Raw genomic sequence first — 12,711 nt, 5'->3', positions numbered from 1 at the left:
GTCGTGACAATGCTTAATCTTGTGCATGAGGTTCCGTCCCCATAGAACTACAGTAAACTTAGCAGGGGAGGGAGGATAATAACATGCTAAGCTGGCATTGACCACCGGCGGAAAGGGGACCATCCAGAGTCCTCGGCCAGGAATGCCAATAGGAAGGGGAGCATCCGTCAACCCTGTGGCCCAAGGTTAGCTGCAGGGAGGTTAACGCACGCTGTGCTCCGGAGAACAAGATATCCAGTTACATCGCTATCCATGCAATTGAAGAAACACATAAGCTTAGCACATCCATCTCCACAAGCAATATTATGACCAGCCCTGGAAGTGTTGGCACCGACCTATCGTACCACCTCGGTATGGGGCCGCAGCAGAATCCGTGAGGATTCGGTATAAGGGTCCTAAGAAGATTCTAACCTTAGCGATGGGAAGATATGAATTGCATGGTCCATTCTAGGTTGAAAAAATAAAAATAGTGGAAAGCTTAATGCTTGCGTGTGCGGGAAGTTAACACTGTGTTGGACTTTGCTGTTCGTCCACCGCCATATGAAGACAGAACTAGACTGTAAAGGCGAACCATCGGACGGGCAGCCTGAGGCTACCAGCTTCTATTGGAGTAGAACCATCGGACCGGGCGCAGGTTGTTCATTGTTAACTTTGCGATTCGACTGCTGTAGGCTTGTTTGCGCGGAGGATTTCCGACTACAACGCCATGCACAGATGTAGCGCGATAATGAGAGGCGCCGTGGGCCCGATAACATCTTGTCATAAACAAAAAACCGATTCAATTGCGATTGCATGCTAATGGCTAAATCGAGTCCTCTCGGATCCTACAAGCGATCGGCCGAACTACCATAAATGCCCCCCTTCCAACTTCCACGGCAGAAGTGGCGGGGGCTGATGTAGATAGCTGTGATCTTCGGAGAATACGTGTGTACTGGCTCTTCAGCTTCAGAAGAGTTGCGAAATTTGGATTTCTCTTTTCGATACCCAGTTCCCCATTACATATGTTTCTTGCGTTTGCACTTCCAAAATCACTGAGGCCGCCACGCCTTTCGTTTTCGTTTATGCCAAGGAAGCACGGATCTACCTCTCAAGCCACTGCTCTTTCCGAAGGGGTGGGCGCAACTGAATATTGTGGACCAGCAATACCACAGGCAGGCATTAGACTGCGAATGAACAGAGGAAGGGCGCGTCTCGTGATGAGCAACAATACTGAGGGGCCCCCAGGCCACCAAAAACTCGCATAAAGTCAATCAGTTGCGTCAATTCAGATTAGGTATTGGGGCCCCATCAGCCTATCATAGAAACCCCTACTTAACATGTTATGTAACAAGGTCATATCCTCGGACGAGTTGTGGAGAGACCCGAATCTTGGAGAAGTCCCACCTGCCAAGCACTCAGGCGATTGTGGATGAACGTAACCGCATGCGACGATGCACTTGAAACCGCCAAGGAATGGCATATGAAGGTATTAAGGCCCTGAGATGATCTCCTGAAGTCGATGTTTTTCGCTGTCAGGGATGTTTCCGCAACGTGATAGGTCTTGGCTCATTACGATCAAAAGTAGCCAGACTCTCCTGATCACTCTCCTCGCATGTCCGGATACGTCGAGAAACAAACAACAGCCGCATCCTCTGGTCATGCGGCACAGCGCATGACTTAGGGGTGGAACCGATAGGACACATCCAGCGTATCACATAACGAGCTGTCATTTGCCATTTCAGAGTCCACCAATTTGGACAACGAGCGTTGCCGTTATCTGTGATAGGATGGTCTTCAACTACGCTGGTAGCGCATAACACGAATCAGGCTAGACATCACATCTACCTCCGCGGGGCCAACTATGGCGGTGCACAGAAAAGAAAGGGGGTCCACACATGCGTGAGCATATTCCCGCGTCTCCATTCATCAGGAATCACAATCGCATGAATCCATACATCCCATGCAAGGGCATTGGGAACAGAGTGAAAGCTGCTACAGGGCCCAGGTGCTGGCTGGGAGCAACGCCAAGTGAATGGTCACCTTGTTAACTGAACGGTTGTAACATCACGTCTGAACACTCAGCAAGAAGCTGACCAGTAAGCGGGCAGGAATGGCCCTGTAAAACGGGAAGACCTCACAAAGTCCGACGTTGACAGAGGAGCGCGATTGATTCGGTTTGAACTTAAACATCATTACTTAACGTGAGGGCGGCAAGGAGGGGCCAGGTCCGGTAGGCACTGACTGAATTGGGAGATCAAATCTTTCTGCGGTACCGTAGCTACCCATAACGCTGGTCCTCTCAAAGTCCGAGGGCCCTCAGGGGAGAATCGTAGCGCCGAGGGCGTTGGGGAATCCCATCTAGTTTAAGGGGCGGTGGCAACGAGATGCTCGGTAGTAGCCGCAATGGTTCAAATAGACGATCAAACTCCAGAGCTCTCCGCCCCGGACTAGCGCCCGCGCGCTCTCTACTAGGCTGAACAGCTGAGAAACCTTGCGCAAAATCGTAATCGACACTGTCAATTTTGCGGCAGTTTGAGGTAGTGACTTATTTAATATCGCCATTTTGGTCTGGTTCTTGAGGGATTCGTGAAATTCAATTGGCAAGCTGTCACCTTGCTTACCCGCTCTCTAACGCCGAAATTGGACCTCAAGAATTTTTGGGCACAAAAACGTTCGGAATGTGATTGGGGTTCCGCGGATGATGGGAGCGAGAGTGCTAGGCTAAGGAGACCGTATGATTCACTCTACCGGAGTATGAGCGGCTCACGCAGCAATGCGCAAGCTATAAAAGTCGGCGTCGAAAGCTGCCACCACCGTTCTCCATCCCTCTGGGCATCAAATTCCTCTACTCCTTTCTGCTTTGTGCAGTTATCTTCCCTTCGTATCTTCGTCTTCGCTCTCGCCTACTTTCCACAATTCAGCCTTCAGCTCAAACGTCGCTTTCCTTCGTCGTAAGTTGCGCACCCGGATGACCAGTTTGAATTTAACCTGAGGCACTCTTTCCAATAAAAGAAATACACGATGACGCTTCAATTTGGCACCAAAAACGTCTTCAGCCGCCCCGACCAGGCTGGCTACCAACCCATTCCGTCTTCTCATCAGATGGGCACGTTTGCGCCCCAGCAGGGAGGATATCCTCGAGGTCCAGCTGACGCCAAGTTCGGACCTGCACCTTGGTGAGTACCGCATGACGTTTGCGGCAGGAAGTGTTATACAGCCGGCTGATCGAACCGTTTCAGGACATCTGGTCATACTGTCCTCCGGGTAACGGACGTCGTTGCAGGGAATGGTTACATCCAAGACAAGTCCCGTGGTTACCGGTGAAGCACACGCTCTGACAATAGCCGCTATTACAGTAAGTTCCAGGCTCATTCGCGGAGGGCACAATCTGACCGTGAAAACCCTTTATTAGCGTATCACCTTTCCAACTCTATCACAACTCTAATCGCCCTGCAACCTCGTGTCTCCGTGCGGCTTTTGCGTTTGTCTTGATCTGATTGCTGTTCCTCTTGGCACGGCATTTATCCTGCTCCTACTACTGTATCTCATTCTGCGTCAACACTCTGTATCATATTTTCTCTTGAATGACACCCACTTTCGGCTAGACCGAACATCCCCTATAGCAGGGGCGCGTGCTTCGCATTCACGGTGTTGCGGACCGTTCAGCGTACAGACGCGATGGATCCCTCAGTGCCCCTTGGAGAGGATAGCAGAGAGATAAGAGGCAAGAAGCACTCCTCCCAGAGCGAATACTATAAGGCACGCGAGTATATACCGCCCGTAGCATTTGGTCTCGGAAATGAGACATTCACGGCTCAGTTTAGGTAGGCTTGGGAGCCGCGAGTCAGTTCCAGTTCTGGAGGTGTGATGGGTGGCCTCTTGCGTTTCTCCGCTTTCATCTTCAGACACAGATCCATAACTCCGGGCAGGGATCGCTGGAAGACGAACAGGCGGAGACTTAAGTCCGTAGGTGTGATGGACATGGCTTGGCAGCAGTGGAGCCTGGTCAGGCTTGTTCTGAACGGAAGCCGCGGTTCTGATAGTGATCGCAGGTCCCATGGGCTTAGATATCCTTCACACGTTTGCTCCGGAATCGACGACACCTGAAATGAAGGAGTGTTGGTCTTGGTTGTGTCTTGGCACTGTGCAAGTCACGCAGATCAGCTGTGGAACCAGTCATCACGTGTTCATCAATTCAGTTTCCGAACCCTTAACACGCCATTGAACTTCATGCGCGAAGGCTGAGCCCCAGTGCGACACCTGAGCAACCTTCCCTTCTTTTTGTTTGCCTCCGCAGTTCATAAACCGGCCTGAGTCTACTCTCACCAAATCCATCCCCTTTCACTCTGTTCGACAACAGCGCAAGATGGTTCACAATGCGTATGGCCCACTCTTGCGCACCGTCCTCGAGGTGAGTCATGCATCTTCGCATCTCTCAATTATGCTCACCGAGTATTCCCGACGGCGATAGTCTATCTTCGAGGTGTTCATCATGTGCTTTATGGGATGGTGCGTCTTTGCGGACAAATTTTTACCCCTTAGTGGAACTGACTGCTCGCTCTCCACAGGGTGCTGGCCCGTAGAGGAGTACTTGATAAAACCACTCAAAGAAAGCTCAACATAATAAACGTATCCCTATTCACTCCCTGTCTCCTTTTCTCGAAAGTTGCATTCTCTCTGTCTCCCCAGAAACTGAAGGAGTTGTGGATCATCCCAATATTCTTCGTGATTGTCACTGTCATATCCGCTATAGTTGCATGGGTTATGGCCACATTCCTTCACCTCAAAAGGTCCCAGCGCAACTTTTGCATGGCGGCTGCCATGTTCAATAACAGTAACTCGCTTCCGATTGCCCTCATGCAAAGTATGGTAGTTACCGTCAAAGGCCTGAAATGGGGAGACGACGATACTAAAGATGCTATGCTTGGAAGAGCGTTAGGATATCTGGTTCTCTATTCAACGCTCGGTATGATGGTGCGCGTGCCATCAGCTTCTTATCTTCCGCTCACTTAATATTTTCCCGTTATCACTTCTGTGCCTTTCTGCCAGCTTCGGTGGTCGTACGGAGTTCATCTGCTGTCGCAGGCCGACGAAGAAGTCAGTCTTCCTGCCACTGATGAGGCCCCCGTCCTCGATGTCCAGGCTGGAGGGGGATCCCTGGAGGCAACTGAACCGCCAGGGTTTGGCATCCGACAGTCCGATCGGTCGTTCAGCGATGTATTCCATCGTTCACATTCTCAGGCTACTCTGGCGGAAAACACGATTCTTCCGGCGCGAGATGTTCCGAGCCTCCCGCGAAATCAAAGCATTCCCCGCCGATTCTTTATAGGTCCTCGCAAAGGCACAAATTTGTCCTATCACTCATTTCCGAACACACCAGTTCGATCATTGAGCCCGGCGGCAACCCCAACAAGAAATGATGACGCATCTGTACAAGAGCGCGAGGATGATGAATGGGGCAACGAGTCTACTTATTTGTCGTTCTCCACTATCACACCCCCCTCCTCAAGCAGACTGCAGTCGCGGGCCCGCCGAACAAAAAATGCCCTGCTGAAGACGGTTAAAGCGGTGCACCGGTTTATGACTGTTCCACTGTACGCGGCATTGGCTTCATTCGTCGTCGCGCTCATTCCACCCTTACAACACGTGATGATGGAACATGTCGCACCCGTTAAAGGATTCCTAGTTAGTGCAGGCGCCTGTTCAATTCCTATCACAATGGTCGTCTTGGGGGCGTACTTTTACCAACTTCCACCCCCGCTGAAAGCAACCGAGCCGCCCCCCTCTCCCGCCGTGACCAGGGTGTCGCGCACCATGGATGCTTCGGAAAGTGAAGACGAGCGCTCATCGATTCTTGTGCGGGAAGATCGAGATATCGAACAGGGGCGTGAATCGCCCAGATCGCTGCGCGCCCGGCTTGACGCATCGCAGCTTAGTATTACTACTCTGGCGGGTTCTGTAAAGAGTGCGCTCAAGATGGATACGTTGCGACGGGGGTTCCAAAGCACAAAGGAAATTTCGTCGGAAAGCGAAATCCGGTCGGGTGAGACGACGACTGTGATCGTGTCGTGCTTGGCCAGGATGGTCGTGACGCCGATGGTTGTGCTCCCGGCAATGGGTGCATTGGCATTGTATGAAGTATATCCTTTGTTCGAAGAGTACGTAAAGGCCTTTTGTTTTGGGTCCCGAAATGGGTTGACTATGCAGTCACTGACATTACTTCATTTCCTGCAAGCCCCGTATTCGTGGTATCAAGCGTCTTGCTCATATCGGCTCCCCCTGCACTCACACTTGCACAGATCACGCAAGCAGCCGCAGGGGACGCATTTGAAAGGCTTGTTAGCCGAACTATCTTTTGGGCATATTGCGTCCTCACACCGCCTCTCACGCTTCTCTACGTCGTTATCGGATTACATTTCTCGCGGTTATGAGTGCTTGAGATTGCCCTCCATTTTTTCCCTTCTTTCGTTATGAAAACCTACCCACACATCCTTTATACCTGAATGGATTCGGGTTGGTCAAATTGAAATTGTATGCCTACAGTTTCTCTTTTTGCTCGATTTGAGTTGGCCTCGATGCCATGTGTATTTCTGCTATAGATTTCCCACAGCAAAAACGTGATCCCTTGCCTCTTCTAACTAGTTGCTTTTGCCCGGAATGAGTAATATATATATCTTGCGACGAGACTCCCTTTGTTCAACTTGCTGCCGTTGCGCGCACAAGATTGTTTCATCGCTACGAGGACAGATTAATTATGTTTATTTTTCATCCACAGTCTCGCCTTTCTCTTGAGTTGCATCCGAACGACCCTGATAAGGCGTTCTCTGATAAATCAATTGACTTACCATATATACAAGCACTACCCGCCAGGAGACAGAGCTCCCTTCTCCTTTTCCCCTCACTCTTCACTGACCATCATGTACTCCTTCCGGTCTCAGAGCAATCTCTTCCGTCTTCCGCAAGAAATCATCATTCACGTTCTCCAAAATTTGCCTGCAAGACAGCTCGTCAGATGCACCGTGGTCAGTTTGTCCCATTTCGTATTCTGAGTTGTGCTTCTATCTCGCCTATTCCTAACTCGTCTTTTCGCTTTCGCTCTACGTCGTGCCTTTCTGCAACACGTTCTTCGGTCTGCCCTCAGGTCAATAAAAAGCTCAAAAGGGTTATAGACTCCTCCTTAGTGCTCCAGTATCACATCAAGCTTACTCTATGTGGATATTCGGATGGAACCCGATCGCCTCGTCATCTTGCTACCTCTTCAACAACGGCAACCCGCTTGAAGCGCCTGACGAAACATATTGATTCATGGAACGACCTTGATTGGCAAATGTCGCGTGTGCGAGTCCCACCGGCTGAGATCTACGAGCTTTCCGGGGGCGTCTTCGCCTCGGTATATGAAGAATTTTTGACATGTGTTCGGTTACCATCACACGTGAAGGGTACACCCGCCTGTAAATGGACTCATAATCTGGGCTTTCGGCCTAAGGATATCGCTATGGATCCTCAGCAGGACCTATTGGTGCTCGTCCAATTGTGAGTGTATGCTGGGATCTAACCGGACCTTTCGCTTGTGGTGTGACCGATTTCTTACCTGTTTTGTTCCTTGGGACAATTCAAGACAAGAACGGCGGCCGGAGCCGGATGACAAACCTGGAATGATTCATGCAGTGAGGCTGCATCTGCGTTCCTTGTCTGATAATGGTCCACACGACGAGGCTCTTGGGCCTATCTTGTATGGCATCGAGAATTTCTCGCACAGGGTTCGATTTCAGATCCAAATCATGGGAAAGTTATTGGGAATAGCCTACTATGATACACTAGGAGCCAACTCACAGCTCGAAATATGGGATTGGAGAGAAGGGAGACTTATTGTTGTAAGCGTTTATTCATTGCGTCACTTCCATCAGAGCCGATTCCTGGTTCTCACTCCGTTTGACTACAGGAACTGGAGAATTCCCAGAAAGATATGGTCATTTCTTTGGGACTTTCTCGTCCTTCTCCTTCATCGGTCCAACATCGTTTATCCTACCGCGCGATTCGGGAAAGATTGAAGTGTACGACTTTTCGCCGAGTGGTGAAGATGATTTCATTGCTCATCCACGAGCCACCTTTCTACTTCCACCTACTGCTCCTTCCGTAAATGGCTCCATGGAGATCCTTGCCGAGCCTTTACCGTATAGACACCCAGGGCATGTCGAATCCGCTGCGGGGACTTACTCAGCGATGGCGGAGGGTGACGATGCAGACCTAACCAGTCCGAAGCTCTTCGATGCTTCAAAGGACGACCGGCTGATTCGCATTCATTGGCAGACACTGCGTTCCGTTCGAGTTCGGCCAGAACGCGCAGTGGGTCCCGAGCCGAATGGGCCAAGTCTCCACACGTTCGATCGATCCTTCGACCTTTTCGTTCCCTTGCGCGTATTTCGAGACTTTGACGGTCCTACGCGCAAATTTTCTCTTCTTACGCCGGATGTCGCGCCTGACCAACGATTTGACGTTCACCCATTCGATAACCTCATAGTACTTCAAGATACATTGAACAAAACCTATGAGTGGGAAGCGTGGGGCCCAGAGAATACCCGATTTGTGGAGCTTCCGTTGAGCGAACGGAACGTCTTTCAGAGACATATCTATGGAAACCGCTATGCTCGCATTTGCCCTGAAACGAACGGTTTCATTATGCTAGATTTCACGCCCTACCGTGCGGAGTGGGAGCGCCGGAGATGCGCGAGTGCAGGTAGCCATGGATTTGTGGCGGAACGAAGGGAAATGATACGGGAAAAGAGAGATAATATCGTGAAGCAAGGCGTGCATCTTGCGGCGGACGTTAGAACTTCACTGCCGTATACGTATTCGAGGAGGAGTTTTGGCTTCGAGGTGCCCGATGATCTTTTCGGTCGTGGTGTCATGATTGATGATGAACATGTATTGTGTATAAAGGTGGGCTGTACTTTCTGCCTTGGTCGCTATCAGTAAAATAAGCTGATTACTCCAATGAAAAATAGGAGAACGAGGAGGATGGCCAAGACTCAGAGCTGATCATTATGACATTATGAAGACGAACGCGAAGCAGGTCCTTGCGCGTTCCCCATCACTTTTTTGACTGTTATTTTTTCACATTTCCGCATGCCGCACGTTCAGATACAGATATAAACGCTCGCGCCACACTCAACACAATTTGCTTATAGAACACATCTTCTGGAATCATTTGTATCCTGTAGACTAATTGTTTAATAGGACAATGTTAATATTATCGTGTATGTAATTATCCATTTACTAGCTTGCTGACAACCATAAACTGATGGACCGATCCCCCGGCTGACAGCAAATGTTGCTTCTCGCCAATTTAATGCGCGTGTATCGAAGCGCTGTCATGCGCATCTTCGCAAACATGGGCGCCTAAAGATTGATTATAGGGGGAGGGGCCCGGCTTTGCATTTGGCTGGCAGGCGAGATTACCATAATGCCGCGCCCACGGCGGGTTGCACGATGAGTTGGCGCTTGGCGGGTTACGTGACCCGCTGATCTCTAATCGACCCGCGCGCTCATGCAGATTTGCTGGGGGCTCCATGAAACCCTTCTTCGAAGGGCGCTGATCATGACGCCTCGTGTTCCTAGATCCGAATAATAATTGGATATTACGACCCTGCTGCGTTGGATTCAAGTCCGTGAAGCTCGCAAAGCATAACATGGCAGGTTCTTGACAGACGGGCGGATATTCCGATAGAAGCCCGCGCGGGAGACGGCGTGGACGCGGGTATTGGCAGGTGACTTGTGCGCTGTAAGCAGTGTTCATGGTTGTTCCCCAATCGCGCATGGATCTCAGCGGACATGACCATGCCAATATAACCAAAAGTGCCAATATGCGCCGCACAGCTAGAACTTCATGTCTGAGCTAGCCGCCCGCTGACGCTGAAGAAAATCATGCTCGTGAACATTGGATGGCCTAGTGACCACTGGTGCATAGCGCCGCTCCAATCACAGCTGTAGTTGGTATAATGATGTGATGCGCGTATCAAATTATAGTATTATGGTACCAAGGAAAATCGCCTTCTGGACGATATAGTGTATAGGATATGTCCAACGGGGGGTGCCAAAATGGATGCAAGATGTGTAGCAATGTAAGGATGAAATATTGAAGTGAAATGGGACTTGAAAGGAAAGGGGTTCGGTCAGCCCCAAGTGGCACCAGGCGAATCATCCCAACCGAAGTCGTCCTGCCCAGTGTTGGTTGGCTCTTCTCCCCAAACTGTCGGTTCAATTACAGATGACTCTGAATCGGGGTCAGTAATTTCACTCTCCAAGTCGTCTCCGTCAAAAAGGCTTCCGGCTGAGAAAGCGGGTCCCGTAAGCACGCTAGGGTCAATCCACCCTCCCTGACGGAACACTTTGGCCATGTCCGCCAACAGAGAAGACTTGGCCACTGAGTCCTCCGTTAGAAAGAACCTGTTCGCAATGACGAGCATGCCTTTGCTAAACCGTGTCAGAGCGGTAACAGTGGAACCGAAGTCATTCAAAAAGCCCGGCGAGTATGTTTGCACCACGCTCAAAATGATATAAGGTGCGTCAAGTCCTGTAGAGGCGAGGTTCCAATGATATTGAGTATCTTGTTCACAGGATTTGAAATAGACTACCTTGTATAGTCTTCACCGTGTAACAAACGTCTTTCCACGCCAATCCTGCGGCTTCCAAACCCCGTTGAATAGCCAATCTCTGGGCTTCAAACGGAGTAACAATCTTAAATGGCAAGGACTCTCTCGTGAATGAGATGGCGCATTGGAGCGCTGTATCAACTTCCGCCTTGTTCTAGGTGTGGTGGCTGAGTGCAGGTGCAATACGAACAGGAAATGTTGTCGCACCAGGAAACTGTGTCCGGTCCCGACTTGAGTTCCTTTCGAAACATCAACGAAGCGTATCGGACGTGATGAGTACTTCTCCTTGCCAGCTGAGAAGGCTAAGGAATCATCGTAGATGGCCGCACTAAAGAATTCCGACACGGCCGGGGGTAGTCGATCTGGGGCAATGGTCATCAACACCTATACCGAGTCACGAACAGGGAACATACGCTGTGTAGAAAGTCTGACAGCATTTTCCCGTACATGTGGGATGTCGAAAGCAGTGTACAAAGGGGTATGATACTCCCCTCTGGGGAGACCTGTCAAAGTTTTTTGTCAGCTCCACATCAAAGTTGGATTGAAACAGGACCGTACCTTGCCTGTCGTCCCCAACGAAGCACAGACGTGTTATCGAATCTCGATACGCTTCTAATGGTTCATACAGGCCGTCAATGGGAATTTGATTCGAGTCCTCGCAAACAACAATTTCTGGGGGAATGAGCTGCAGCAACTTGGACATCCCCAATTTTGTGAAGACTTCGAGTGTGCATAAAACCACACAAACAGCGCCGAATGTCGAGCGCAGCTTAGGCAGACCTTCTTCCAAAATGGTACGTCTCAGGAACTTGTCCTCTAGGGGGTGGATCTATTTGGTGCGGACTGAAAGTCAAAACCACAGTCATGATCCGCCACTGAAAAACGAACTTGACCAAATCTGTTTCTCCAGATATAATAGCCTTGAAATCTTCGAACCCATTTAATTGAAAGTTTCTAGCCAGCCCGAAAATTCCTGAGTCGTCTCGGGTTACAATGTAGCAAGTTGAAGGCTCTGAGCTGCTCCCGGAACAAAGCCATTGCACTGCTGCGGTTATCACCCTGCTTTTACCTGAACCTGCGGGACCAGCGACCATGCGAACAACGGGAGTTGACGGCGTTGCATCACCATTGCAAATGCTAGTAACAGCAACAGACTGGTCGTGATCAAGTGCAACTCGTATCGAAGAAGGTAATTCCCGTCCAAGGGGAGATGCATTAGGCTGCGCACCCGCAGATTGTTCAGGATCTATGAGATAACGAACAACGGTGGACGCATCAGCGGGACGAACAAGAGTGGGAGGTTTAGGGGAATGAGTCGGAGAGGACGTGGGTCTAGGAGGTGCTACCCTCGTTCTTGCTGGTGGTTCGGGCAAGGGAACAGATGACGGGACAGAAGCAACCTTCGGCTGTGTGTTGGTTTCAACAGGTCGTTCAAAACGCGCGTTTTTACCAGATTTATTTTTTACGTTCTTCGGTACCGTCTTGCGCTTTTTGGGAGCGGGGGTGCTGGCAGGACCTGGGTCACGGTGTTGCTCAGATCCAGCGACTTCCTGGCCCCACGATGACGGAGTATTCATAGTCATCACATCGTCCACTCCGAGAGTCGGGGGATAGGAGCAAGCCTAGGTGTCCGAGGAAGAAGGCAGAGGTTGGTGTCAGTTGACTTATCATTGGACATAACGTACGTCGGTTGAAAACAATTCCTGAACTAGGGTTATAGTGCGATCGAGAACAAGCCACCTATCTGCATGAAGGGCAGCTAACTGCACCAACGGTGATGGAGTGTTGGCATTGCCATTTAGGCAGTCTTTATCCATGACCACAACCACACCATCCCTCCCAGATTTGAGCGCATTTCGAAGTACCCCTTCGTCCAAGGTGGAATTCAGATCTGCTTCCATGGGAAGGAACAAGACTGAATATTCCTCTTGTGCTAAACGGAGTACGGTTCGGGAGAAATTATGAGTGAAATTATGAACCTGAATTACACACCGAGGGAGGCCGATATAACATGGATATCATACGTCCGCCCAGTGCGCTGAAGCGATGCTTCCAATGATTTCTTCCTGTCCTGACTCAT

At 50.2% G+C, this 12,711-nt stretch overlaps 8 protein-coding genes across 8 annotated transcripts; 4 read left to right on the top strand and 4 right to left on the bottom strand.

The window, feature by feature from the left end:
• Window positions 1–2,817: 2,817 nt before the first annotated feature.
• On the top strand, window positions 2,818–3,600 carry EI90DRAFT_3149824 (uncharacterized protein; the record flags this gene model as incomplete). The annotated part of the gene is made up of 3 exons (XM_039065618.1): window positions 2,818–2,930; window positions 2,992–3,155; window positions 3,219–3,600. Coding segments are annotated over 2 exons (253 nt in total), but the record flags the coding sequence as incomplete, so codon positions are not given.
• EI90DRAFT_3030036 (uncharacterized protein) lies at window positions 3,412–4,147 on the bottom strand. The gene is made up of 2 exons (XM_039058180.1): window positions 3,575–4,147; window positions 3,412–3,517 (listed from the first exon to the last, which is right to left on the bottom strand). Exon 1 carries the CDS (start codon window positions 4,036–4,038, stop codon window positions 3,667–3,669), a length of 372 nt encoding a protein of 123 aa, XP_038923181.1. The 5' UTR covers window positions 4,039–4,147; the 3' UTR covers window positions 3,412–3,517; window positions 3,575–3,666.
• EI90DRAFT_2964499 (membrane transport protein-domain-containing protein) lies at window positions 3,906–6,669 on the top strand. Its single transcript, XM_039055494.1, has 5 exons — window positions 3,906–4,390; window positions 4,451–4,488; window positions 4,548–4,953; window positions 5,029–6,137; window positions 6,215–6,669. The coding sequence occupies exons 1-5, from the start codon at window positions 4,346–4,348 to the stop codon at window positions 6,408–6,410; spliced, it is 1,794 nt and encodes a 597-aa protein (XP_038923180.1). The 5' UTR covers window positions 3,906–4,345; the 3' UTR covers window positions 6,411–6,669.
• A 7-nt stretch (window positions 6,670–6,676) lies between these two features.
• Window positions 6,677–8,202, top strand: EI90DRAFT_779613 (uncharacterized protein). Its single transcript, XM_039068032.1, has 3 exons — window positions 6,677–7,512; window positions 7,598–7,853; window positions 7,922–8,202. The coding sequence occupies exons 1-3, from the start codon at window positions 6,734–6,736 to the stop codon at window positions 8,117–8,119; spliced, it is 1,233 nt and encodes a 410-aa protein (XP_038923179.1). The 5' UTR covers window positions 6,677–6,733; the 3' UTR covers window positions 8,120–8,202.
• Window positions 7,915–9,293, top strand: EI90DRAFT_779321 (uncharacterized protein). Its single transcript, XM_039068031.1, has one exon. It carries the CDS (start codon window positions 8,128–8,130, stop codon window positions 8,953–8,955), a length of 828 nt encoding a protein of 275 aa, XP_038923178.1. The 5' UTR covers window positions 7,915–8,127; the 3' UTR covers window positions 8,956–9,293.
• Window position 9,294: 1 nt separating this feature from the next.
• On the bottom strand, window positions 9,295–9,976 carry EI90DRAFT_779236 (uncharacterized protein). Its single transcript, XM_039068029.1, has one exon. The coding sequence runs from the start codon at window positions 9,794–9,796 to the stop codon at window positions 9,326–9,328; it is 471 nt and encodes a 156-aa protein (XP_038923177.1). The 5' UTR covers window positions 9,797–9,976; the 3' UTR covers window positions 9,295–9,325.
• A 1-nt stretch (window position 9,977) lies between these two features.
• Window positions 9,978–11,228, bottom strand: EI90DRAFT_779319 (uncharacterized protein). Its single transcript, XM_039068030.1, has 3 exons — window positions 10,839–11,228; window positions 10,614–10,785; window positions 9,978–10,552 (listed from the first exon to the last, which is right to left on the bottom strand). Exons 1-3 carry the CDS (start codon window positions 11,007–11,009, stop codon window positions 10,152–10,154), a joined length of 744 nt encoding a protein of 247 aa, XP_038923176.1. The 5' UTR covers window positions 11,010–11,228; the 3' UTR covers window positions 9,978–10,151.
• EI90DRAFT_780048 (uncharacterized protein) lies at window positions 11,229–12,264 on the bottom strand. The gene is made up of 2 exons (XM_039068033.1): window positions 11,520–12,264; window positions 11,229–11,460 (listed from the first exon to the last, which is right to left on the bottom strand). The coding sequence occupies exons 1-2, from the start codon at window positions 12,212–12,214 to the stop codon at window positions 11,448–11,450; spliced, it is 708 nt and encodes a 235-aa protein (XP_038923175.1). The 5' UTR covers window positions 12,215–12,264; the 3' UTR covers window positions 11,229–11,447.
• Window positions 12,265–12,711: the final 447 nt, after the last annotated feature.

Source organism: Cantharellus anzutake, assembly GCF_015039405.1.
Source record: "Cantharellus anzutake strain C23 chromosome Unknown EI90scaffold_2, whole genome shotgun sequence".
Classification (NCBI taxonomy): Eukaryota; Fungi; Basidiomycota; class Agaricomycetes; order Cantharellales; family Hydnaceae; genus Cantharellus; species Cantharellus anzutake.
Note: the sequence above shows the minus strand (reverse complement) of the source record. Positions and strands in the feature narration are given on the sequence as shown.

Bases quoted from the DNA above. Each gene is read 5' to 3' on its own strand.
- EI90DRAFT_3030036 (XM_039058180.1), bottom strand. From the start codon at position 4,038: ATGGGACCTGCGATCACTATCAGAACCGCGGCTTCCGTTCAGAACAAG.
- EI90DRAFT_2964499 (XM_039055494.1), top strand. From the start codon at position 4,346: ATGGTTCACAATGCGTATGGCCCACTCTTGCGCACCGTCCTCGAG. The intron at 4,391-4,450 runs GTGAGTCATGCA...CGACGGCGATAG, and splicing joins TCTTGCGCACCGTCCTCGAG to TCTATCTTCGAGGTGTTCAT. The intron at 4,489-4,547 runs GTGCGTCTTTGC...CGCTCTCCACAG, and splicing joins ATCATGTGCTTTATGGGATG to GGTGCTGGCCCGTAGAGGAG.
- EI90DRAFT_779613 (XM_039068032.1), top strand. From the start codon at position 6,734: ATGTTTATTTTTCATCCACAGTCTCGCCTTTCTCTTGAGTTGCATCCG. The intron at 7,513-7,597 runs GTGAGTGTATGC...GGACAATTCAAG, and splicing joins CTATTGGTGCTCGTCCAATT to ACAAGAACGGCGGCCGGAGC. The intron at 7,854-7,921 runs GTAAGCGTTTAT...GTTTGACTACAG, and splicing joins GAGAAGGGAGACTTATTGTT to GAACTGGAGAATTCCCAGAA.
- EI90DRAFT_779321 (XM_039068031.1), top strand. From the start codon at position 8,128: ATGGAGATCCTTGCCGAGCCTTTACCGTATAGACACCCAGGGCATGTC.
- EI90DRAFT_779236 (XM_039068029.1), bottom strand. From the start codon at position 9,796: ATGCGCGATTGGGGAACAACCATGAACACTGCTTACAGCGCACAAGTC.
- EI90DRAFT_779319 (XM_039068030.1), bottom strand. From the start codon at position 11,009: ATGACCATTGCCCCAGATCGACTACCCCCGGCCGTGTCGGAATTCTTT. The intron at 10,786-10,838 runs GTGCGACAACAT...CACCACACCTAG, and splicing joins GGACCGGACACAGTTTCCTG to AACAAGGCGGAAGTTGATAC. The intron at 10,553-10,613 runs GTAGTCTATTTC...TCGCCTCTACAG, and splicing joins CACGGTGAAGACTATACAAG to GACTTGACGCACCTTATATC.
- EI90DRAFT_780048 (XM_039068033.1), bottom strand. From the start codon at position 12,214: ATGACTATGAATACTCCGTCATCGTGGGGCCAGGAAGTCGCTGGATCT.